Source organism: Syngnathus scovelli, chromosome 4, assembly GCF_024217435.2.
Source record: "Syngnathus scovelli strain Florida chromosome 4, RoL_Ssco_1.2, whole genome shotgun sequence".
Classification (NCBI taxonomy): domain Eukaryota; kingdom Metazoa; phylum Chordata; class Actinopteri; order Syngnathiformes; family Syngnathidae; genus Syngnathus; species Syngnathus scovelli.
In genome coordinates, this window is record NC_090850.1 from 6454384 (window position 1) to 6481503 (window position 27120).

The 27120-nt window shown below is 44.5% G+C and overlaps 1 protein-coding gene across 1 annotated transcript in view; it reads left to right on the top strand.

The window, feature by feature from the left end:
• LOC125966807 (xylosyl- and glucuronyltransferase LARGE2s) overlaps positions 1 to 27120 on the top strand; it is a 194593-nt gene that overhangs the window by 165691 nt on the left and 1782 nt on the right. Inside the window, exons 7-14 of the mRNA XM_049717268.2 lie at positions 7693 to 7864; positions 13648 to 13752; positions 13922 to 14034; positions 14144 to 14269; positions 14963 to 15118; positions 21331 to 21494; positions 21853 to 22131; positions 23390 to 23536. Coding sequence (XP_049573225.2) covers positions 7693 to 7864; positions 13648 to 13752; positions 13922 to 14034; positions 14144 to 14269; positions 14963 to 15118; positions 21331 to 21494; positions 21853 to 22131; positions 23390 to 23536 — 1262 coding nt within the window. The remainder of the gene's footprint in view (positions 1 to 7692; positions 7865 to 13647; positions 13753 to 13921; positions 14035 to 14143; positions 14270 to 14962; positions 15119 to 21330; positions 21495 to 21852; positions 22132 to 23389; positions 23537 to 27120) is intronic.

The window sequence follows — 27120 nt, forward strand, 5'->3', positions numbered from 1 at the left end:
GGTGTGAGTTCATCAGAGCAACAGCCTGCGGGAAGAAGCTGTCTCTGTGCCTGCTGGTTTTGGTGTACAGAGCTCTATAACGCCGTCTGGAGGGGAGTAGTTCAAACAGACTGCAACCTGGGTGAGAAGGGTCTGTAGAGACGTTACTTGCACGTTTCCTGGTCCTGGACAGGTACAAGTCTTGGATAGATGGGAGGTTGATTCCAATTATCTTTTCTGCAGTCCTGATTGTCCGTTGCAGTCTGTGCTTGTCTTGTTTGGAGGCCGATCCAAACCAGACAGTGATGGAGGTGCAGAGGACAGACTGGATGATGGCAGTGTAGAAGGTCTTCAGCAGCTCCCGCGGCAGGTTGAACTTCTTGAGCTGTCTCAGGAAGTACAGCCTCTGCTGGGCCTTCTTCCGGACAGAGTCTATGCCCATTTCAGGTCCCGAGAGATTGTGGTTCCCAGGAACTTGAATGTGGCTGTGGAGAGAATAGTATTACTGCGGATAGTGAGGGGTGAAAATGGTCCACTGTCATCTCCACGGTCCTGAACGGGTTCAGCTCCAGGTGGTTTTGGCTGCACCAGTGGACCAGCCGCTCCACCTCCTGTCTGTACGCAGTCTCATCACCGTCCTGGATCAGTCCGATGAGAGTGGTGTCGTCTGCATACTTCAGGAGCTTCACAGGGGAGTCACCTGAGGAGAAATCGTTGGTGTAGAGAGAGAAGAGCAGTGGGGAGAGGACGCACCCCTGAGGAGCTCCAGTATTGGTGGTCCGGGTGTCAGATGTTATGCTCCCCAGCCTCACACGCTGTCTCATGTTGGTCAGGAAGCTGGTGATCCACTGACAGGTGGAGGCAGGCACCGCGAGCTGGATGAGCTTCTGTTGGAGGATGTCAGGAGCGATGGTGTTGAACGCTGAGCTGAAGTCCACAAACAGGATCCTGGTGTACGTTCCTGGGGTGTCCAGGTGGTGCAGGATGTAGAGCAGTCCCATATTGACCGCATCATCCACTGACCTGTTTGCCCAGTAGGCAAACTGGAGGGGGTCAAGCAGGGGGCCCGTGACATCCTTCAGGTGGTTCAGCACTAACCTGAAAGGATGGAAAGAATGGAAATGAGGCTTTATGGCAGACATGGGCAAACTACGGCCTCGATTAAGTGGTCCCGTGGGCCACATCCGGCCCACGGGGCCGCTTAATCCAGCTCGCCAAAGCTGACTAAATTGTATTAAACATTTTTTGGGGTTATTTTCTGTGCAATGACTGTGTTTCGCCAGTAGATGGGGAAACGCCCGCCCGCAAATTAACTCTCGGAAGTTGTGTCAGATAGCTCGGTGCACATATATCCATGCTTTACTACCTACTAAAGGCCAAAACGTTTCATGCAATGACCTTTACATGTCGTTTACATTACGTCACACAAACACTACATCCATCTGCTCTTGGTTCAGCCCCCCGGTCAAAATTTAGAACTCAATTTGGCCCGCAAATCAAAAGGTTTGCCCACCCCTGCTCTATGGCTTTGCTAAAGACTCTTTACTTCAAAATAGACAATTGCAAATTTGTTGACAATGCAAGGTGTGACTAGATTATCAATCAAAGTCCCTCTGTTTTGAAAAGCAAGTATGTATGTTCATATTTTTAACAAACTGAGACATTTCTCTTCCACAAGCCACACATGGACCCCACAACCCCAACATAAGAAAATACAGACACTTGTAAAACACAACACACACAATTCTCAGTGGCAGCTATGACCGCAGGAATATGGCTTCTTCTAAAACGAGCCCTCCTGACCTGAACCTGTGGCCTGAGGGCAGTAGGCTGGGGCATTTATGTAGTGGGTGAATCGTGTCTTGAATGATTGAAGTTGTATTGCTGCAAGGACTATCTTTGTTATTGAATTCAGCGAAAGTGGGTGTGTGGACAGGCCAATGATATTTGCAACAGTGCTGGTTTCCATCTGTGAGTTTAGTTTATTTAACAGACAGATTTTCATAGAAACAGGTGGAGTAGAACAGCAAATACAATTGGCTGATGCTTGAATATGGTAACGGAAAAAGATGATGCGCTGGTCAAAGGTGAGTTTTTTTTTTGTCCAAATTGCTGTTTTCCTCCTTTGGTATTGATGGCAATGGGGTGCTGTGAAGTTGTGAGGACTCATAGTTTGTGTGTTCAGTTGTTTGTTTTTCTGGGTGACACTGAGGCGGAGATGGTTGGTCTCAAACTACTGGGTGAAATGAATGAGGTTGTGGTAGTCCAGGACAGAAATTACATATGTGAGAAGAGCAAAGATGGCTGTGTTGTCAGAGTATTTGAAATATAGGTTCTGGTGAGAGGGGCATTGGTGTGGGGCTCCAGTGTTGGTGGTTAGTGCTAATGCGGTTAGCAGTACATTTGCTGCCCACTGCTGAGGGAATTTGACTACTACTAATATTTGACAGCTCAGCTACAAATGTACAGTTAATCTATGGCGTTGATGCTGCTTTTTGTTTGCTCATTTTTTGTCAGGTTAAATGGTGTTCTATGATACTAGGTGAATACACAAATTCACAGACACACAAAATCCTATACAACGATGAAACATGTCAAGTACATACAATATTTCAAATACCCAAATAAGTTACTTAATTTGTATTCTTGAGCTGTTTTATTCTGCTCGATGATTTATTCAAATTTGTTCCCAGAAAGACAACCTACTTTGGAACACATTTCAAAGGGATTAGACAAAAATGAAAAACATTTGTCCTCCAAGGTTGAGTTACTGCTCTCTCTCTCTCTCTCTCTCTCTCTCTCTCTCTCTCTCTCTCTCTCTCTCTCTCTCTCTCTCTCTCTCTCTCTCTCCTTGTCTCTCTCTCTCTCTCTCTCCCCCTTCTTTGTGTCTCTTCCGTACGTGGGTGAGAGTGCTTTGAAGTTGTGATTGTTCATCCTGATCCAGTGACATCATCACATTCGGCTTCTTGACTAATCTTTATACTGAATAGTAATAAGGCCTTTGTGCTGACAACTGCTTACAGTGGCTTGCTATTAACTCACATCTAACTGAGGAAAAACTGCCACGACTTTAAGCCATTTATATTCATTGCTGATGCTCTTATACAGATCCAATTGCATTGACTCAAGAAAATCAATTAACATGCACTATTTGTAGACATTCACTTAAAACGGTTCACTAAATATTTTCCATGTGAAAATAGTTTGACCTTGTTTAACCTGAACTATTGTTTTATACATAAAAATGAGAACTTTTTATTTTGTCGCAAACTGAATAATTTAACTTTTTTTCAGGTAAATATTGTTCAACTTTAAACCCAATTATTTTGAATGGTAACTGTCTCATATCCCGTCAATATTTTATACACATGATGTCAGGGAATGAGTGGAGCAGGGAGACCAAACGCAGCTTGGACCAGGGTTTATTGAAGGAAAGGAGACACAAGCGGGAAAGAGGCTTACGGACTGCTGCAGGCAGGAAACTGAATTCCACTCCGACCAGGAACAGATTCGGGACAGGTTCTGACCGTGAGCCTCCGCACGAGACCGAGGGGAAATAGATGAGCAGTACAGGAACAACAGGTGCGGACACAGACGATGTTGGATTTGGTCCACAATTTGGGAAGCGCGCTATCTGCGTCTCACGGCAAAACCCATAGCCAATCACCTGTTATCCAATTCACTCACTGCATGCTCATTTTCATTCTTCAGTTTAAAGGAAAAGAATAAGACACCGAAACAGAAATTAGACTTACACAGGTTGATTGAGTTCAATCACAATTCTTGTTAAGAAAGCTCTGTTTTCAGGAAAAAATAAACAAATCAGCGCTTTCGTGCGACAATGCTCAAGAGCAGAAAGTCCCCATTCAGAAAAAGCAACGTTCAAAGTTCCTTGGTCAGCTTATATTCGGTTGCACATGCCGGTATGGGCCAAGTTTGATGGGTGATGAATCCAGGGAGGTGGGGCAAGTTTGCAGGAGAGTTTGATTCCATGGGAGTGGGTGCTGGTTCGGTGAGAGCTGATTCCGTGGGGGTGGGTGCTGGTTCCTGAGAGCTGGTTCCGTGGGAGTGGGTGCTGATTATGGGCGATTCGGTGTGTGAGTATGTGGAGGTTTGACTTGGTGGGGGCTGTTAGGGTTTACAGATTATCTTGATTATCTTGATCGTATGATTATGTTGGAATGTAGACTAGAATTATTAACTTTGTTTAAACCTTTTACCTTTCCTTGACTCTGAAAAGTTTAACCATTCAGTTGTTGAAACTTTCCAAATGGTGTGGAAACATTCTTGCTTAGTTAGTCATCTAAAATGCTCCGCTAGTTTCTGTTTCCACGACCTTGTAAAACAATGAACTGGGACCCTCCGCACTGATTAACCAGTTGCTGAGGTGACCACCAAACATGTCCAGTGTCACCCCCACCCTACCTGTTCTCAATAAATATGCTCTTGCAAGAGACCAAAGGCAGACTTTGTTCGAACACTGCTGTACCTACAGTAACGAGCAAATTCTCCACTTGCAAGTGTTTAAAGGGCATACTGTCTCCCGTGTGGTTCTTGCAAAATAAGTTAGAGTGAGCACCACTCTAACAGGGGCTGTTGTTTTCCATTCCGTCTTTCGGCCTTGGCAATCACATTTGGCCAGGTTCTTGGCTGTTTTCCCCTTGCCGCTCTCCCTCTGGCACCTCTGCTGGTTTTATCTCCAAGTGTACTTACTGTAAACTTTTTCCTCCATTCTTGCACAGCCAACTTTCTGCATACATCCACTTCACCCACTGTCACACATTGTCCACTCATCATCCTTCCAATTTGTCATTTTGTACGGAATTATGTGAAGTTTTGGGTGTGACATAATCAGTTCGTTAATGTTCCCTGACTATGCAAAGTTCTTACTCACCACATACCATGCATTTGTTTGTTCTGTTTAAATTCTATGTACTTACTTACTTACATCACATTCTTAGTTTAATCATGCTTCCAACCATATCTTTTCATTGTTAGGCAAAACATTTCCCTCTGTCCAGAACATTCTGTAATAATCCAAGGCTAGCATCTGGCATTAGGCAACATACGACGTCACATCAAGCATTAATCAAAACATAAGATATAATCAAGTACTGAACATTCTTAGACACCTTTGGCAGTGTCCGTGATTCAGAAAAACATCAGGCATGCATTAAACAGTTCATTAAGCTATTCAGGCAATATACCAAAAAACATTTATTTCAAAGCGCATAGAAATACATATCAGATTATGAAGTTATAAAAACATTTATCATTAACACATATCATAAATGTCTAGTTATGTCTTCTTTATTGTTAAAATGTTTCTTTTATTGATTTAAATATGTTAATATACTTGTCTGCTTATGTACTTTATTCAATGAGGTGTGAGCATATCTGTTTTTGTAGCTAGGCAGGAGTTTTTGTTTTTTTTACCCCATTTCTTTAACGACAGGGAGAAACACACGGGCAAGGTTTAAATACGTGAGGTAACAAGAGGGAGCAGGTGACAGTCATTACGGTGTGAGGGGTGTGGCTGAGGAAGTTGCCGGCTGAGCGAGCGTCCTGTGGCATGGACGTAACATGACATTAAAATGTTCAATAATGTCGAGTCAGCATGGGTCAATTGGTCATGCTTGCGCCCCACTTTTCTGGCATGTCAATCGCACAGTCGTCGAGTTGAAAACGTGACTCAAATGTGGATATTACATATAATGTGCGCATCTAATTTCTATGTAGTTAGGGCAATTTAAACTGTGCCTTGGGAATAAGTTTGTTTGTTTTAATTTTAATATTCCCATTTCCCACTAACTATAAGTTGTGAATTTGAAAAAAAATCTATTTCCTGAGCTTCATAAAGTAATTAATATCCTTGAGGATTATTATCCAAGTTATTATCTGATATGGGCGGCTCGGTGGTGCACTGGGTAGCACGTCCGCCTCACAGTTAGGAGGGTGCGGGTTCGATTCCACCTCCGGCCCTCCCTGTGTGGAGTTTGCATGTTCTCCCCGAGCCCGCGTGGGTTTTCTCCGGGCACTCCGGTTTCCTCCCACATCCCAAAAACATGCTTGGTAGGCCGATTGATCACTCCAAATTGTCCCTAGGTGTGAGTGCGAGTGCGAATGGTTGTTTGTCTCTGTGTGCCCTGCGATTGGCTGGCAACCGGTTCAGGGTGTCCCCCGCCTACTGCCCGATGACGGCTGGGATAGGCTCCAGCACGCCCGCGACCCCCGTGGGGACTAAGCGGTTCAGAAAATGGATGGATGGATTACCTGATATAATGTTTCAAGCAGGGCGGCTCGGTGGCGCACTGGGTAGCACGTCCGCCTCACAGTTAGGAGGGTGCGGGTTCGATTCCACCTCCGGCCCTCCCTGTGTGGAGTTTGCATGTTCTCCCCGGGCCCGCGTGGGTTTTCTCCGGGCACTCCGGTTTCCTCCCACATTCCAAAAACATGCTTGGTAGGCCGATTGAAGACTCCAAATTGTCCCTAGGTGTGAGTGTGAGTGCGATTGGTTGTCTGTCTCTGTGTGCCCTGCGATTGGCTGGCAACCAGTTCAGGGTGTCCCCCGCCTACTGCCCGATGACGGCTGGGATAGGCTCCAGCACGCCCGCGACCCCCGTGGGGACTAAGCGGTTCAGAAAATGGATGGATGGATGGATGTTTCAAGCATGTCCTCTTGAGGTGTCTTCATTTTAGGGCTTTTCACACTTCGAAAAGTTGTACTACAGAATATTCCTTGCGAGCTGGTTTAAGCTCATAAATGCACAGTGATGCACCAACTATTATATTATGTTGCATGCTAAAATTCTAGCTGCCCAAGTGTAATTGCAAGAAAGCTGCTAAAGTATTGTTGTATTTAATACCTTATGTTTATGAGAGAAAATATTCTAGATTATTTTTTTTTATTTTTAATTGGTCACTGAAAATGTTTCTACACAATAAAAGAACGTTTGCTGCTACACACAAAATAAATACAAATCTGTTGTTAACAAATTGGGTTTTCATTACAATGTTAGATGTATTAACTAAAAATATTCTTTACCTAAACCCACAATTACTCATTCAACATTCCTGTTATATTGTTATTATTTATTATTATTTTATTATATAAGGCAATTCTTTTGTTCAGACAAGTGAAGCACACGGAAAATACGGTTTATTATATACCATGAATACGATCAGTACCAGTTCTGACAGAACCATCTGTCGGGCTACCACCCAAAAAAGGCTTGAATATAAAGCATACGCAGTAGTCAAACAGTCTTGATTTTAGATATCAAACATGCTCAATTTTACAATATTTTATTCTTCTGTTTCAGTCGGAGGGCGGCTCGGTGGCGCACTGGGTAGCACGTCCGCCTCACAGTTAGGAGGGTGCGGGTTCGATTCCACCTCCAGCCCTCCCTGTGTGGAGTTTGCATGTTCTCCCCGGGCCCGCGTGGGTTTTCTCCAGGCGCTCCGGTTTCCTCCCACATTCCAAAAACTTGCTTGGTAGGCCGATTGAAGACTCCAAATTGTCCCTAGGTGTGAGTGTGAGTGTGAGTGTGAATGGTTGTCTGTCTCTGTGTGCCCTGCGATTGGCTGGCAACCGGTTCAGTAGGCGGGGACTGCCCGATGACGGCTGGGATAGGCTCCAGCACGCCCGCGACCCCCGTGGGGACTAAGCGGTTCAGAAAATGGATGGATGGGATGGATGGATGGATGTTTCAGTCGGAAGTATCATGGATACCAAACACTCATTACTCAGGTATTAACGGCTTGATGAAGCTGACTCTAACCAAAGCCCTGCCACATGATCTGTCAAAGATCATTGTCTTGGATACAGACATCACATTTGCCACTGATATTGCTGAGCTCTGGGGTATTTTCAGGAAGTTCACAGGTAAGCCATTTTGCATTTTTATACAAAAATACAAATATACAAAACCTACCCCCAAACACAAGATCAAGATGAAATGTTTTTTTTTTTTTTGTGAACTCACAAATACGGCGAGAATTCGGCCTGCACTTAAGGTTAAAACTTGATTTACTAAACGATATTTTGAAGACAATTTAATATAACGTCTTCCAAGGAACATGGGAGAGTTAGCCATCCATCTATCCATTTTCTATACCGCTTGTCCCCACAGGGGCCGCGAGCGTACTGGAGCCTATCATAGCAGTCTTCAGGCAGTAGGCGGGGGACACCCTGAACCGGTTGCCAGCCAATCGCAGGGCACACAAAGGCGAACAACCATCCGCACTCACACTTAGGGGCAATTTGGAGTGCTCAATCGGCCTACCAAACCTGTTTTTGGGATGTGGGAGGAAACCGGAGTGCCTGGAGAAAACCCACGCGGGAACTGGGAGAACATGGAAACTCCACACAGGGAGGGCCAAAATCAAATCCTTCTAACTGTGAGGTGGACGTGCTAAACCAGTGCGCCACCATGCCGCTGATGGCGAAACAAGTCACACAAATGAAACGCACTTCATTTGCTTGCTGGCTCATCTCTCTGTTGCTCCCCACCCCCTTTCTCTTTCCCTCCGTGTTTCTTTCTTTCTTTCTTTCTTTCTTTCTTTCTTTCTTTCTTTCTTTCTTTCTTTCTTTCTTTCTTTCTTTCTTTCTCTCTCTCACTCTCCCTCTGTCTCCGTCTCATCTTGTTTGTCTTTAAGTAATTGCTGCTTCCTTGGTCCTCCTTCCTCCCTCTTCTGTTTTCATGCAAGAAGGGAAAAGATTGACAAAGGAGGGAGGCAGGAGGAGGTAGAATGTTTTGGAGTAACGAGATGATAAGACATTTCTGTCACTCCTCGATGTTGTTATATGAGATATCTACTAGGGATTACGTCAATCTTTGACGTGTGTCACAAATGAAAGGTCTGCGCGTCAGTGATTACCATCATCACAAATGTCCACTTTATGCTTCATGTTTCGAGTGGGATTAAATTAAAGTCAAATAGCCACATTGTTACCCCGTCCACACCCAATTTGCGCAATGCATATTTGGAATGACTCATAAATAATTATGTGTTGCATTGAATGCAAAAATAAAAAACTGTGAAGAACTAAAACATTTTTTATTTTCTTTATATCATCAAGTGCTTCTGAGAAATAGCAACCAAATTGCTGCAAACCTTACAAACAGGTGTGGTTCAGTATTGTAACCAGAAGCCAGTGTAGTCAAATCCTTTGGTATCAAGTACTGCCCAAATAGAATAAACACTCAGCAGAATATGTATGTTTGACCAAAAAATAGCATCATTTACGGTCCACCTGGTACACGCCAATTTTCGGAGAGCTAGAGATTTCTACACAACTTCTGCGTCGCATTCCATGTTTTTAGGAGTAAGGAGGTAGGAACGTCGTAATTAAATGTTTATGAGACGAGACTAGTGGCCTGTGAGCGTGTACTCTGCTTCAGCGTCAGGTAGGCGGAAATGTGTTCTTGTGCTTCCACCTATTGACCAAAGTGAATACTTTTTATATAGCTTGGCATTAGAAATATAGCAAGCATGATAAATAAAAACACTGCGATTAGTGGTCATCCTATATTCTACGGTACTACACCTAGTAATTTTTGGTAAAATTTTTGAAGGCCACTATAATAACCATTATAAGATCTTTGTGAATAAATAGGACTATAAATGTAGAAAGTCAAAATAGTTCTAATTAAAAATCTAAATTATAATTTTTGAGCATTGTTATTGCATAGAAGTCTATTATGCTATTATTCATGTGTGATGCATAAGATTAATCAGAGAATGCGGAAAATGAAACCTGAAACTTGAAGTGTCTGTGTGCGTGTGTGCGTGTGTGTGTGTGTGTGTGCGTGTGTGAGTGTGTGTGTGTGCGTGCCTGCGTGTGTGTGTGTGCATGTGCGTGTGCATGTGCGTATGTGCGTGTGTGTGCACATGACCACGTATGTGTTTCTAAAGCCACCAGTGGTGTCAAAACACATCTTACAGGGGTAGCTGTGATACTGCTGTGCAATAAATTTTTGTTATTTTATTTTTTGTCACCAACCAATTCACCAATTCATCTGTTGTTTCAAAACAATAGAATGCGCGTGATTCACACACACTGCTCAGCAGGGGTACAGCTACCTCACAATTCAATATTACGATACAAGGCAGACGGACGGACGGACGGACGGACGGACGGACGGACAGACAGACAGACAGATACTTACTTAAGTTCATTGAATAATCAACTAGTTTACTTTTCCACCAGTGTTTTTATTGAGGTGTTAAACTTAAAAAAAACTGATGAACAACCAAGAAAATATAACAGTATAACAGTATAACCCCCTCCGTGAGTCGTCACCTTATCGTGGTGGAGGGGTTTGCGTGCCCCTATGATCCTAGGAGCCATGTTGTCGGGGGCTTCATGCCCCTGGTAGGGTCACCCATGGCAAACGGGTCCTAGGTGAGGGGCCAGACAAAGCACAGCTCACAAAGCCCCTCATCACGATTAAGAAAATTGGATCTAGTTTTCCCTCGCCCGGACGCGGGTCACCGGGGTCCCCCTCTGGAGCCAGGCCTGGAGGCGGGGCTCGAAGGCGAGCGTCTGGTGGCCGGGCCTTCGCCCATGGGGCCCTGCCGGGCACAGGCCGAAAAGGAAACGTGGGCCCCCCTTCCCATGGGCTCACTACCTGTGGGAGGGGCCAAAGGGGTCGGGCGCAGTGTAAGCTGGGCGGCGGCCAAAGTCAGGGACCTTGGCGGTCTGATCCCCGGCTGCAGAAGCTGGCTCTTGGGACATGGAATGTCACCTCTCTGGCTGGAAAGGAGCCCGAGCTGATGTGCAAGGCAGAAAAGTTCCGACTAGACATAGTCCGACTTGCCTCCACGCACAGTTTGGATTCCGGTACAAGCTCTCTCGAGAGGCGTCGAGCAGGTGTGGGTATACTTGTTACCCCCGGCTGGGCGCCTGCACATTGGGGTTCAGCCCGGAGAACGAGAGGGTAGCCTCCCTCCACCTTCGGGTGGGGGGACGGGTCCTGACTGTTGTTTGTGTCTATGCACCGAACGGCAGCTCAGAGTACCCTCCCTTTTTGGAGTCCCCGGAGGGAGTGCTGAAGAGCGCTCCTTCTGGGGACGTTCTACTGGGTGACTTCAATGCTCACGTGGGCAATGACAGTGAGACCTGGAAGGGCGTGATTGGGAGGAACGGCCTCCCCGATCTGAACCCGACCGGTGTTCTATTATTGGACTTTTCCGCTCGACACGGATTTTCTATAATGAACACCATGTTCAAACATAAGGGTGTCCATGTGTGCACTTGGCACGAGGACACCCTAGGCTGTAGTTCGCTGATCGACTTTGTAGTCGTGTCATCGGATTTGCGGCCGCATGTTTTGGACACTCGGGCGAAGAGAGGGGCGGAGCTGTCAACTGATCACCACCTGGTGGTGGGTTGGCTCCGATGGTGGGGGAAGATGCCGGTCCGACCTGGCAGACCCAAACGCTCTGTGAGGGTCTGCTGGGAACGTCTGGCAGAATCCCCTGTCAGGAAGAGCTTCAACTCCCACCTCGGCAGAGCTTTTCCCACGTCCCGGGGGAGGCGGGGGACCTTGAGTCCGAGTGGACCATGTTCCGTGCCTCCATTGTTGAGGCGGCCGACCGGAGCTGTGGCCGTAAGGTCGTTGGTGCCTGTCGTGGCGGCAATCCCCGAACCCGCTGGTGGACACCGGGGGTAAGGGATGCTGTCAAGCTGAAGAAGGAGTCCTATCGGGCCGTTTTGGCCTGCGGGACTCCGGAGGCAGCTGACAGGTACCGGATGGCCAAGCGAAACGCGGCTTCGGGGGTTGCTGAGGCAAAAACCCGGGCGTGGGAGGAGTTTGGCGAGGCAATGGAGAATGACTTCCAGACGGCTTTGAGGAAATTCTGGTCCATCGACCGGCGTCTCAGGAGGGGGAAGCAGTGCAACGTCAACACTGTTTACAGTGGGGATGGCGTGCTGCTGACCTCGACTCGGGATGTCGTGAGTCGGTGGGGAGAATACTTCGAAGACCTCCTCAATTCCACCTACACGCCTTCCATTGTGGAAGCAGGGCCTGGGGACTCTGAGGCGGACTCTCCAATCTCTGGGGTCAAAGTCACTGAGGTAGTTAAAAAACTCCTCGGTGGCAAGACCCCGGGGTTGGATGAGATCCGCCCGGAGTTCTTAAGGGCTCTGGATGTTGTGGGGCTGTCATGGCCCACGCCTCTACAACATTGCGTGGACATCGGGGACAGTGCCTCTGGATTGGCAGACTGGGGTGGTGGTTCCCCTCTTTAAGAAGGGGGACCGGAGGGTGTGTTCCAATTACAGGGGAATCACACTCCTCAGCCACCCTGGTAAGGTCTATTCAGGGGTGCTGGAGAGGAAGGTCCGTTGGGAGGTCGAACCTCGGATTCAGGAGGAGCAGTGTGGCTTTCGTCCTGGCCGTGGAACAGTGGACCAGCTCTACACCCTCAGCAGGATCCTCGAGGGTGCATGGGAGTTCGCCCAACCAGTCCACATGTGTTTTGTGGACTTGGAGAAGGCGTTCGACCGTGTACCTCGGGAGGTTCTGTGGAGGGTGCTTCGGGAGTACGGGGTGCCGAGCCAACTGATAAGGGCAGTTCGATCCCTGTATCACCGATGCCAGAGTTTGGTCCGCATTTCCGGCAGTAAGTCAGATTCGTTCCCAGTGATGGTTGGAGTCCACCAAGGCTGCTCTTTGTCACCGATTCTGTTCCTTAATTTTTATGGACAGAATTTCTAGGCGCAGCCGAGGCGTTGAGGGGGTCCGGTTTGGGGACCTCAGCATCGCGTCTCTGCTTTTTACAGACGACGTGGTGCTGTTGGCTTCTTCAGGCCGTGATCTCCAGCTCTCACTGGAGCGGTTCGCAGCCGAGTGTGAAGCGGTCGGGATGAGGGTCAGCACCTCCAAATCCGACTCCATGGTCCTCGATCGGAAAAGGGTGGAATGCCCTCTCCGGATCGGGGATGAGATCCTGCCCCAAGTGGAGGAATTCAAGTATCTTGGGGTCTTGTTCACGAGTGAGCGGAGGATGGAGTGCGAGATCGACAGGCGGATCGGTGCAGCGTCGGCAGTAATGCGGACTCTGTGCCGGTCCGTCGTGGTAAAGAGAGAGCTGAGCCAAAAGGCAAAGCTCTCAATTTACCGGTCGATTTATGCTCCTACCCTCACCTATGGTCACGAGCTATGGGTCGTGACCGAAAGAACGAGATCCCGGATACAAGCGGCCGAAATGAGTTTTGAGGTTTTCCGGGCTCTCCCTTAGAGATAGGGTAAGAATTCGGTCATCCGGGAGAGACTTGGAGTAGAGTCGCTCCTCCTCCACGTTTAGAGGAGCCAGATGAGGTGGTTCAGGCATCTCATCAGGATGCCTCCTGGATGCCTACCTGGGGAGGTGTTCCGGGCATGTCCCACCGGTAGGAGACCCCGGGGACGACCCAGGACGCGCTGGAGAGACTATGTCTCTCAGCTGGCCTGGGAATGCCTTGGGATCCCCCGGGATGAGCTGGATGAAGTGGCTGGGGAGAGGGAAGTCTGGGAGTCCCTCCTGAAGCTGCTGCCCCCGCGACCCAACCCCGGATAAGCAGAAGAAGATGGATGGATGGATAACAGTATAACAGTTAATCTGCCTCTCTGTCTGTAGCATGTTTGGTTGATTATATCTTGTTTTATATATTCTCAGACAAACAGGTCATTGGTCTTGTGGAGAACCAGAGTGATTGGTACCTTGGAAATCTGTGGAAAAATCATGGACCGTGGCCTGCACTTGGCCGAGGCTTCAACACAGGTAGGATTCTGACACAAGATAGCAGTTTGCTTCTATCAATATCAGGTTGGATGTTGCACCTACAGTGCTGAACACTTACAGATGTTGATTATAAACAATTAGTTATCCAGCCATCCCTAAAATTATGTCTTTAAAGTTTTATTTCCTTTTGATTTTAATGCAAAATTAGGTGTAATTCTCCTATACCTGGAGCGATTGCGACAAATTGGATGGCCGCAGATGTGGCGTCTAACAGCAGAGAGAGAGTTAATGAGTATGCTCAGTACATCTCTGGCTGATCAGGTGAGAAAGGCTTCTGTAGTTCAAAAATGTATTCTTTAGTCCGATTTTAGAAGCTAATCATATGTAAACAAAAAAGACCTATAATATTTAGACAGTCTTGTGCTTTTAGGATATCTTCAATGCATTCATAAAGCAGTACCCAGCCTTGGTCTACCAGTTGCCCTGCTTCTGGAATGTTCAGCTGTCTGATCACACCCGCTCTGAACTGTGCTACACTGAGGTTTCTGACCTCAAGGTATGCTCACACAAAATTGAGTTTCAAAATTGGGTGCAAAAGGACGATGCAAAATTATAACGATCCATGCGTAAGTAAAGCATTGTCACTGCTTGATAATGTGAACCATGGTAGCTGCTCACGACTGATATATCCGCAGAGCTCAGTATCTGCCTGTGCCCCAGTCAAATTTAATAAAATCCTGTTCGACCATCGGCCTATCTTGCACCAGTGATCTGGGGAGGTGTAAAATAGATTTTTTTTTTCATAATTGTCACTCGACCCACTGTTTTTTACAGACAGGTCTACCGAATTGGCAAACGTGCAGTGAGCCTTGTGCTTGACATTAAATTAGGATCTGCTAGTATTTTCATCTCGAAAAAATAGAGCCCAATGTGTCTAAAAATAATGACACAAATAATATTATATATCTCAATATATATCACAACATCTTTTATGATTTTTAACACAGTCATTTAGGGGTGCATCTAATGATTATTTCAATTAATTAGTTTTAATAATTGGCTAAGCTTGTGAATGTCGTTACAGTACACTCATTTAACATTTCCTTTCCAAAAGGCAGATATTCTCTGAAACCCTCCTGCGATGTTTTGGGTCATTGTATGTAATTTTCTTCCAGACACTGTTTTCAAAGACGTGTCAGTTTGACCTATTTAGTACCTAAGGACCAATAGCATGAATCTGTGCTTGTAGGTAATCCACTGGAACTCTCCAAAGAAGCTTCGTGTGAAGAATAAGCATGTGGAGTTTTTCTGGAACCTTTACCTGACCTTCCTGGAGTATGATGGGAACTTGTTGCGGCGGGAGCTATTTGGCTGCTCGAGTCAAGCTAGTCCACAGAGCATCCAGGTTAAATAAACACACTTATGTACATGTACACACACACACACAGTGCCATTTTAGCGAGTAGAGTACATGCTTCAGTAAATGTCCTAAATGTTTTGGGACATATTTCAGTAATGAAAAACGTCTACCTGTAAATTATTTCACATTAATTTCACATTATATTCCATGGGGGAGAGAGGTTTCTGTGACAGACCAGGCAGAGCAATTAAGTGCAGCATGAGACTTTGTTTTTTGAATAGAGGGAAAAGGGGAGTGGGAGGCTGGAGTGCTGGTCGAGCAGGTGTAGCAGCAGCAAGGCTAGCCGATGACTGGTGCCGGAACACAGCTGGTGGCTTGCGGAGTGAGAGCAAGCGGGCAGGCAGACGAGCTGATAGGCAAGCAGGCGTCGAGCGACGCTGAGCCAGACAAGGACAAGGCAAGTTCGTGGTCGGGGACAGGTAAGAGGTCAGACCAGAAAGAGTTCGGAGCGGAACGATCAGACAGGCAAGCAGGATGTAAGGCAGAGAGGTGGTCAGGGATAGGCAGTGGGTCAGTGTTCAGGAATGGTCGGGCAAACAGATGGGCAAGGTCGGCAACGGGAGTCTGTCGGAGAACAACCAGTGAGCAAACAGGCAGCATCACAGACAGACTGACAATGTGCATCTTGAGAGCTGCGCTTAAGTAGTGGAGATAATGAGCCGGGAGCAGGTGTCGGTGATGTGCAATGAGCGCTGATTAGTACGTGTGTGTCTGTGAACGATGTGCGTAGAGCAAGGGTGTCAAACTCATTTTGGTTACAGCATAATCTGATCTCAAGTGGGCCAGACCAGTACAACTCATTGCAAATTTACATAGAACTAATCATAAGTCCACAATTTTCTTCAAATGAATTTCCATTTTACTAAATATATTATGAACAAGCTAAGATATTTAAGGTAAAGTTTGTGCAATGTCAACAACACACTCACTTTAACATTAATTTTAGTGTATTATGCATATAAACTGATCACAATAAATGTACCGTATTTTCCGGACTATAAATCGCTCCGGAGTACAAGTCGCACCAGCCAAATGAGGAACTGAGAACGTGCCTGACGTAACGTTAACAGTTATTCAAATAACTGTAACAGAAATAACACGTTTATCAAACCATCCGTGTCACTCCAAATCATTAAATCCATCGAAATCTTCGTCTTCTGTGTAAACAACGCCACTGTTGACTCCGGAAGTGCATGCAGCGCTGTCGTCGGACTCATCGTCAGTTGCGGTTCCAGTTATTCCGCAGGCCTATATAACTATATATAAACTATATATTAAATAACTATCACATGAATAACAATCTTATCAAACCATCCGCGTCACTCCAAATAATTAAATCCATCAACATCTTCATCCTCTGTGTAAACAACACCGCTGCTGACTCCAGAAGTACATGCGGCGCTGACGCCAGATTCATCGTCAGTTGCGGTTCCAGTTTTTCCTCAGGTCTATATAACAATATATAAACTATATTTCAAATAACTATTTTATCAAACCATCCGTGTTATTCCAAATCATTAAATCCATCAAAATCTTCATCCTCTGTGTAAACAATGCCGCTGCTGACTCCGGAAAAACATGTGGCGCTGACGTCAGACTCATCGTCAATTGCGGTTCCAGTTATTCCACAGGCCTATATAACTACATATATATAAACTATATATCAAATAACTATAATATAAATAACAATTTACAATTCATGATTGACACCCCGGCGTAGCGGCAGGGCGCTGACAAGAGTACTGGAGGAGCGGGCACGTGACAGTTTCCTAACTTTTTCATGTTTAAACAAATGATCAATGTAATAGTGCACTTAACTGTTTTAAGAAATACTATCTGACACGGAATAGGATTAGAAAAAGGAATGTTATAAATCCCAAATTGTTGAATTCACATATGATGAAAAGAAGATGAATAAATAAAAATGTGAGGAAGTTCAAACATAAGTGATCTCATGCACAACTAACAGTTTCAAATAGAGCTGTGCGATACCTGTGATTTTGGTATCGATCGATACCAAGTAATTACTGGTGCCAATATCGCCAATACTGATACGATACAAAGTATCCGAGATTCTACCTCCTGACGGACCCTCTTCTCCACCACTCGTGAATAGACCTTACCGGGTAGGCTGAGGAGTGTGATTCCTCTGTAGTTGGAACACACTCTGCGGTCGGTATTCTTTCTTAAAGAAAGGAACCACCACCCCGATCAACCAATAATAAGGCACTGTCCCCGATGTCCACGCTATGTTGCAGAGGCGTGTCAGCCAGGACAGCCCCACAACATCCAGAGCCTTTAGGAACTCCGGGTGGATCTCATTCACCCCTGGGGCCACTGAGGACCTTTAGAACCACCTCAGTGATTTCAACCACAGAAAGTCCACTCGAGAGTCTCCAGGCTGTGCTGCCTCAATGAAAGGTGTGTCAGTGGAATTGAGCAGGTCCTCTAAGTATTTTCCCCACCAACCCACGACGTCCCGAGTCGAGGTCAGCAGCATTCCATCTCCACTACACACAGTGTTAACGATGCACTGCTTCTCCATTCTGAGACTTTGGATGGTGGACCAGAGAAGCCGTCCGGAAGTTGTTTTCCATGGGCCTGCCGCTATCAACACCCGTAAGGCGGCAGGCCCTGACAACATCTCAGGTTGAGCGCTGAAGGACTGCGCTGGGGAGCTGACGGGTGTCTTCACGGACATCTTTAACATTTCCCTGCAGCAGGCCATCGTCCCTTCGTGTTTCAAGGCTGCCACCATCGTACCTGTGCCGAAGAAGCCTGCTCCGTCCTGCTTTAATGACTACCGCCCCGTGGCACTGACGCCCATCATCATAAAGTGCTTTGAGCGGCTTGTCATGGAGCACATCAGATCCATTCTCCCCCCCACCATAGACCCCTTCCAGTTTGTGTACCAAGCCAAACGGTCCTCTGAGGATGCCATCTGCTCTGTCCTCCACTCGGCCCTCTCCCACCTGGAGAGTAGGGACTTGTATGTGAGATTGCTGTTTGTGGACTTCAGTTCTGCCTTCAACACCATTGTGCCACAAAGACTCATCTGCAAACTCGACAAGCTGGGCCTCAGTACCTACCTCTGCAACTGGCTACTGGACTTCCTCTGTCAGAGGCCTCAGGTGGTACGTGTTGGCGACAAAATCTCCGCCAGCATCACCCTGAGCACAGGGCTGTGTGCTCAGTCCGCTGCTCTTCACCCTGCTGACGCATGACTGCACTGCGTCCTACAGCGACAACTGCATAGTGAAGTTTGCTGACGGCACGACTCTGGTGGGTCTCATCACCAAGGGCGACGAGACTCAGTACAGGTTGGAGGTTGACCTTCTGACCGCATGGTGCAGGGACAACAACCTCCTGCTGAACGTCAACATGACCAAGGAAATTGTTGTTGACTTCCGGAAGGGTCACGCCCACCACCTGCCGCTGACCATCGACAGTGCTGTGGAGGAGAAGGTGAGCAGCACCAGATTCCTGGGCGTGCACATCAGTGAGGACCTCTCCTGGTCCGCCAACACCGCGTCACTGGCGAAGAAAGCTCAGCGCCGCCTGTACTTCCTGCGGAAACTCAGGCGAGCAAGTGCTCCTCCGACTACATTCTACCATGGCACCATTGAGAGCATCCTCTCCAGTTGTATCGCTTGTCTGGGGTGCAGTGACGTGCGGTGAGGGTTGGGGTTAGTGAGGCACTGACTCAGAGTCAGATTTACAAATGTACTGTATGACGCTGAGGCACTGACTCACAAGTCAGATTTACAAGCATACATGGTTGTTATCCCATTCTTGATTAAATTTAATAACATTTTAAACACACCACTGTACATTTAAACACACCACTGCAGTATTCTTACCTTTACTTGTGTCACGTCTCGTCCCCAACTGCTCCACTATGTGTCTGTTGTCTTGGTTTCTGTCTGTGTGCTCGCCCCTCCCCTCCTGTGTGCCCATGATCATTGTGATTATTCCCACCTGCCTCTCGTTACCTGTCGTGTATATAAGGCCTGTCTGCCCCTCACTCCCGGTCGGATCATTTGTTGTCGTCGTTCGGTGTTGGATTTACGTTGTGTGTTCATGTCATGATGTTTTTTTTGGATCCTGGTTCCTGTCATTGGTAATGTCACCCTGTCTTTTTGTTTCACGTCTTTTTGGTCAGTCTCGTTGTTAGGTTTTGTTAGGTCATGTCAGTTGCCGAGTCTGTTAGTTTGCCTTTTTTGAGTTCACCAATAAACCCTGGTCCAAGCTGCACTTGGTCGTCCTGCTCCATGCTCCACCCGACCGTGACAACTTGTAAATGAAGTCCATTCTCCTGTCCTTCTGGACGAAGATCTCGATGACTTTGTTGTTGTTTTTCTTCTTTTTAATTTACTCTCGCATTTACTCGTGTCGTGATTAACGAGTCGTGAACAATTAGCTGCAGGCTCACTATCGCCCCATCTTTGTGGCACAGGTACTGGCTGCCTCAAGACACGCGCCTTTTCCCGCTGACTGCAAGCACGCGCCGTTTTTCACGCGCTCACTACAGTGTGTGTGTGAGTGGTGCACACTCTCACACGCACGCCCTGAGAGGCACTACCTGTCACTGCCGCAGCCTCCATGATTCTCGTCTCCCGTTGTTATTTGAACAAGAAGTACAGCTATTTTGACGATGAAAATGATCGAGATGTATAGAAAACACACCAAAATTGCATTAAAATCATAGACCACAGGACAGATATATTATGTTTTATTATATTATTCATTTTTAACAACTTATGGTGACAGCTGAGGAAACCATGTTGAGCCGTTTACGGCCCCTGGTGGCAAGGTGAGGCACTGCCTCACCTGCCTCCTATGAGTGCACGTCCCTGCTGGGGTGGTAGCTGCACTGAATATAACTTTTAGAACATGATGGCCCTGCAGCGCATAGTGAACACGGCTGGTAAGGTTATTGGTGCTTCACTCCCCTCCCTGAAGGGCATTTACACCTCCCATCTCACCCGCAAGGCGACCACGATTGTGAGTGATGTGAGTCACCCCGCTCACTCTTTGTTTGATCTTCTACCCACTGGGAAGAGGTATAGGAGCCTGCGCTCCCGCGCCGCCAGACTCACCAACAGCTTCATTCTCCAGGCTGTTAGGATCCTGAACTCTCTTCCCCCTTCTGCGTAGCGTCCTGTACTTATTTGTTGTGTTATTTGTTTATTTATTATTTATTCATCACTCTTATTTATTCATGTTTGTGCCTTCTTGTTTTATTTTATTGTGTTTACTTGTATGTACATTGTGAACTATGTCTTGTCACTGTGGGATAGTGGGAACGTAATTTCGATCTCTTTGTGTGTCTTGGCATGTGAAGAAATTGAAAATAAAGCAGACTTTGACTATGACTTTGACTATGACTTTGACTTTTTGGTATAAAAGAAATCTGGATTATTGTGACCCACCAAGATAAATTGATTATAGCAACAAAATGTAATTTAAATAAAAATTTAACTGGTCATATAAATAATATTTAAAGTACACCTGCTATTAATTTATGTACTTTACTGATATTTGATTCAAATGATTTCCAAATCATGCAGTTGAAAATATAGACTATATGGACTTTGAGTAAAAAATAAAACAATCCTCTCAATAGTTGTAAAAAAATTCCAACCAAGTATCAATTAACTTTAATTAGAAACTTAATATTTACAAACATGAAAATAAATCAGTTCAGAAATAATTTCTGACCATGGACTCCTGAGAATCCTGAGAGAGCAAGGGCAGATATTTGACGATGTCTATCGAGTTATCCAGGAAGTACTGTTAACTCTGTATAAACACAAATGAAAAAAAATGTCTGTGTTGTGAAACAGGAATGTATTGGTATCTGCTTGAAAAACAATATTGGGCATCCCTCTCTGAAATCTTGGTGTACTGGTAGATTTGTATCTGACTCTCAGCAGTCATAATCAGATCTATCACTAAAATAACCTTCTACCATCTGAAAAACATTCAAAGTGATTGGTTGAGTGCCCCAAGCAGCCCAGGAGAATCTCCTCTATGCTTTTATCTGCAGTAGACTTCACTATTGTAATACTCTCCCTCATATGAGCGGCAAACAGTTGCATGTTGTGTCTGCCCAGAATATGTGAATCAATTTCTAAAGTTTTTCACTCGATCGCAGTTACTTGAAACTGTTTCAACAAAAGTTCATTTATCTTCAGTCGCAGACTGCTCTGGAGGAGCTGGATGAGGATGATCAGTGTTATGACTTCCGCCATGAGCGACTCACCGTTCACAGGGTCCATCTTTACTTCCTGGAGTATGAATATACACCCACAGAGGATGGGAATGATGTCACTCTTGTAGCTCAACTTTCTATGGATAGGTACCTGCGATAAAGACATTTTATTTTTCATTTTTATTTTCATTGCAACAGTTAGAAGAAGAATATCAAGAAAATCTGGATAAAACATTTGACCGACTGAAATACATCTACATATCTATATACATTGTTATAGAGCAAAGACCAAATAAACCATGTGATTATTTTGTATTTCTGTAGTTTCGTATCGCAAAGTATCAATGAGAGTGCATTTGTTTTGACATCATGAGATACGGAACCCTCATATCCTTGTTGCGGCTATTCATTACATATATGTACATGCTAACTAATATACTGTACCGAACCTATCGGCATTATGACCCATCTGATTAAAATTTCGTTTTGTTTGTGTCATCTGAAGGTTGCAGATGCTGGAGGCCATCTGCAAGCACTGGGAAGGGCCCATCAGTCTGGCGCTATATATGTCTGATGCAGAAGCTCAACAGTTCCTCCGCTATGCCCAAGCCTCAGAGGTTCTGAAAAACCGAAAGAACGTTGGCTATCATATTGTTTATAAGGAGGGACAGTTCTACCCCGTCAACCTGGTGAGGAATGTTGCCCTGAAGAATGCAAACACTCCCTACGTTTTCCTGACAGATGTGGACTTCTTACCAATGTATGGTCTCTATGATTATCTCAGGTAAGACTAGCTGACTTCCAATCTGCTATATTACACCCGCCTGTTCACAATATCCTAAGAAATGCTTAGTCATCTCACAGTCCCTTAGTTACACAGTGTTCATTTGAGTTAAATTCTTATTTCGAGTCGTCATTGTGTAATAATGGAACAACACTATGGTGTTATTTAACTTAACTACGTTGTAATTGGAATTTCCAACAGCTGCTTTGATTTGTTGTCGGTCTGAGAATCTCTCTACACTCTTAAAATTTTCCCAAAGTATGAAGTGGAGCTACGTATATCTCCACTAGTACAGTGAATATACAAAATTGTCATACCCTTGGTCAAATACGGGCTTGATCTCACATGGCCACCATCACTGGCTTGGGAGTGCAGAGCACTGACTACTGAACTAGAAACCGCTAAGCAGTCAGCACTCTATATGAGGTTACTGCAACTGAGGTTTTACTAACGTGGTAAGCACAGCTCAAGCTGGCATCCCACAAATACCATTTATTGTTTTATGGGTTTTTTTGTACAAATGAGCCGATGGATGGTCTAGAATGGACAAGGTGGATGGACAGCATGTCCCAAAAAGGCTATGACGTTGGCAAAGAGATTTTTTAGTAAGAATGTTTTATGCTGGAATAATGGGGATGGAGATGATCAGCTCTACAAAGTATGAGGAGTTTGTAACTGACCAATTCCTGTCATGTTTTAAAAAGAACTAAACAAAGCATTAAAACATGAATAATAATAATAATAATAATATAAACAACAAATCATCCCTCGTTGCAAATATAATAATTGAACCTTTGGGTCCAAAGGAGAAAAAGTACACGTGGCCGCTATCATCTATGACCTCACTTCCATTAAGTGCTTGTGGACACTCCTTAACATAAAGACCTAGTATGAGGGCTGTTCGTTTCAATGGATAAAAGAGCAAATTGGGGATGTTTTTTTGTCTAAATAATATTGTAAAACATATATTGAAATAATATGTACTTCATCTAAAGAATGATGTCAATGTAAAGACAAATTTCAATGGTTGAGCCTCATCTGTAAAATGGACGAACCTTTTCCGTTCCTGGGACAGAATATCCCCCTCTCGTTCTTGCATTCTATGAGTTCACCGTTAGATGGCACTAAATTCTATACATTCTACCTGTAAGTGTGAAATGACTCAGTGAAATCACTCATTTGCAAGTGAAACATCATGACATTCTGCATTAAAGCAAGTGCAACAACCAATGTTGATCTATTTATTTTCTCTGCCCAGAAAAACTATCACACAATTCGACATGGCAAATAACAAGAAGGTTCTTGTGGTTCCAGCTTTCGAAACATTGCGTTATCGCTTGTCCTTCCCCAAATCTAAAACAGAGCTTCTCTCCATGCTGGACATGGGAACACTCTACACCTTCAGGTACTGTATAAGAATGTGAATACAAGATGTTGTCAGTATTCAACGACAAAATCTTCTCTACAATTCCCTTACACCTGTTAATTGGAATTGTTCCACATAAATTCGGATGCTCTACTTGAGGTAATCTATTAATACTGTAATGCCAAACATAATTCAACATTTCTATTAGTATTTTCATTGGTTTTGAACGATAAATGTTTTGAGAAAACACTAAGGACATCATTATGCCACCAGAACAGTGGTTCCTAACCTTATTGGAGGTACCAAACCCCACCCGTTTTATATGCGCATTCACCGAAACCCTCTTTAGTGAACAAATTATATTATTCAAATTCAAGACGGCAATGTTTATTTATTACTGGTGCCAGAGATGGGGACTCGAGTCACTGTGACTTGGACTCGAGTCGCTGTTTTGATGACTTGTGACTTGACTTGACAAAAAATAAAAAAACTTGAGACCCGACTTGGACTTGGAAGTTAAAGACTCGGGACTTGACTTGACTTGACTTGACTTGAGACACGATGACTTGAATGACTTCAGTGTTATTTAGTTTATGTTTTCAGTTTGAATATAAAATTAATAATACATTTAAAAAATATATAATATCGATAACACGGTAGGAGCGCAGGCTGAGAATGGTGTTGTCTTGATTGGATCACTACCCTGTCAATCAATCAGTCGTGCCCTCTCTACCTACCGAACGTGTTTATTGGAGAATCACGCCCCTTTATATCAGACATACGCAAACATGTCAGCAGGAGCGGGAGCGGTACCGCGAGTCATCACCTTTGGCTATCGCAATTACTTTTATGACGGCAAAAGACGGACAGCACAGTGTGAGATATGCTACAAGACATTTCTGACAAGGTTGAAAATTGAAGTTTATAGAGCTCCGGTGTCTCTAGATGTTACAGATGAAACATAAAATGTTTCTAAAGCTCTTTGTGTTTCTTCTTTCAGATTTTTTTCAAATTATTTTTTCATATTTGCAACTCAAATGTGTCAGACACTGTCGGCAGACGTTCATTTGTTTAGATTGAGCTGTCAATAAATCATTGTATGGGGTAATTTCTTTTTTGTTTGATTCCATAGTGTATTTTACTGAATATCAGTAATTACAGTGCAAATCCAAATTATTGTCATATTTTTTAAACAGGTTAGATACATTGGACAATGATGGTTACTTAAAGTTACTGATATCTTGTCTTTTCACTACTAAGATCAGATTTTAAAATTGCAATAATAAGGTGACTTCACTTGGACTTGACCTATTTAAGGACTTGACTTGGACTTGACTTGACCTATTTAAGGACTTGACTTGACATGCCCAAGAAAAAAATGACTTGGGACTTACTTGAGACTTGAAGGTTAAGACTTGAGACTTACTTGAGACTTGCACATGTGTGACTTGGTCCCATCTCTGACTGGTGCACAAAATGAGCCATGCATGATCATCACCTTGTTCAAAGAACATAACCAACACAATCCATGAACTCAAAAAAAATTACAAACCTGCAAATCAGTGTGACTTCTGCAATTGCCTTTGTGAGACCAGTTCAGATATTCGTCATCACGAATTTACACAATAATTCAGGTGTGTTCAGACCTTCGCAGTGGAGGCTCTGCCGAACCCCTGAAACTGACTCACCGAAACCCTAGGGTTCGACTAAACCCAGGTTAAAAACCACTGCACCAGAAGCAGCACCAGGTATTCAATTATAACTAAATAGTAACATTTGATTGAGGTTGTTTTATCCACTCCTTGTTTGGGAATAATCAAGAAGTTCTAGACAATGGAGAGAGGCAGATTCAAAATGTACTGTTGAGGGTTTATTGAATTATTCTCAACATTAGTCACGCCTCACTCAATCTGTTTCTTACATTTGACTCTGCGTGTACGATTGTTATTTAAATTATTGAAGATTTGTATTTTTATTTCCTTTGGCTATTCAGTTTTGCAAGTCTGTTAGAACCATGCTGTTTAGTCATTTGAGTCATCTGAGGCAAAGTGTAAAGCCACACAGCTGCTTTTGAGACTGAATGGTCGTTGTTAATAAATTCTGCATAAAGAACTTGGCATTATGCTAGCTCGGATTTACTTGACCTAGTAGATGAGTGGACATTATAGACCACATATGTCAGAGTTACGGCCCACGGGCCAGATCCGGCCCGCGAATTGATTATCTATGGCCCCCTGGATGATATTTAATTACTATTAGAACCGGCCCGCAGGCCACAGCCGCCCGCTGGTGTTTTGCACGCACCAACACTACATTTCCCACAATGCAACGGTAGCCCGCGATGTCGCTGCAGCTCGCACAAGCGGCTTCATTATTCATCAGTAGTCAGAGCAGAGTTCAACTTTCTGATACCCCCCTCCTCAAAAATGGCTAAACGTAAGGTGGACGCTGAGAACAGGTGATTTCAGGCCAGGTGGGAGGCAGAGTACATGTTTACGGAGGTAAGAGGCAAACCTGTGTCTTCTGTGTGGAGAAAATGTGGCTGCAATGAAAGAATTTAATTTAAGAAGGCACTATCAAACGTCTAAGAAACACACAGACAAAGACAAGAATATGGAATAATAACAAAAGCTACAGAAGGTGGAAGAATTAAAACGCGGCCTTAAGTCCAGACAGGCTATGTTCACATATGCTAAATCACAAAGCGAGGCTGCTGTCAAGGCTAGCTTTATTGTGGCAAAAGAGATCGTAAAATCACCCCGGCCCTTTGCAGAAGGAGAGTTTATCAAAAACGGGTTTTGAGCCTCAGAGCCTAACCCCGAACATTGATGAACTTGTACAAAAGATAAGACACCTCCAAGTATCAGGCTCAGCCTCAGACAAGTGAGCATCACAGAGCAGTAGCGTATTTTCCGTTTTTTAATTCAGTTACATTTTTACATTTGTTTCTACAAGACGTGATTTTTCTTTGAAGAAAGTATTGTTTTGTGTGTGTGCCATACATTTTTGTATTTTATTTATTTATATTTATTTTTCAGTTGAATGGACTAAGGGAAAATTGCAGATAAGAGCCATGAGAAAGAGTACAACTGATTTGATTAATTTTTTTATTTTACGATTTGAAAGCAGTGATCGGTAGATCATAGAGCAGCACAATAATAATTTTTCAGTTTATAATGCATGCACTTTTGTTTATGCATTTATCTTGATATTAAGAAACACATTTTGTTTTTAAAAATTATTTAATTTGTTGCTGTTTGGCTGTTGAAAATGTTTTCCCTTGAAGTTACTGACAGAGCCATAACAAAATATTGCCATATTCATTTAATCATTAAATAATGTACACTGTGTTAGGTCTTGGTTCAATAGGCTACGTGCAATCATTTCGATATATTTTAATAAACATTGAAACAGTCTGGCCCTCGGCTTGTAGCAAATTTGTTTTTTTGGCCCTCGGTGTGTTTGACTTTGACATCCCTGTTATATGATGCGATCAAAGACATTTATTTATAGGATGTGTTGAAGCTTCCTGTGTCTACTAAGATGGTGGGTATCTTTCTTAGTTTCAGAAGGGATCAAAGATTTTAGATTAAGGGAACTAGTAAATGCATAATGTGTTCATC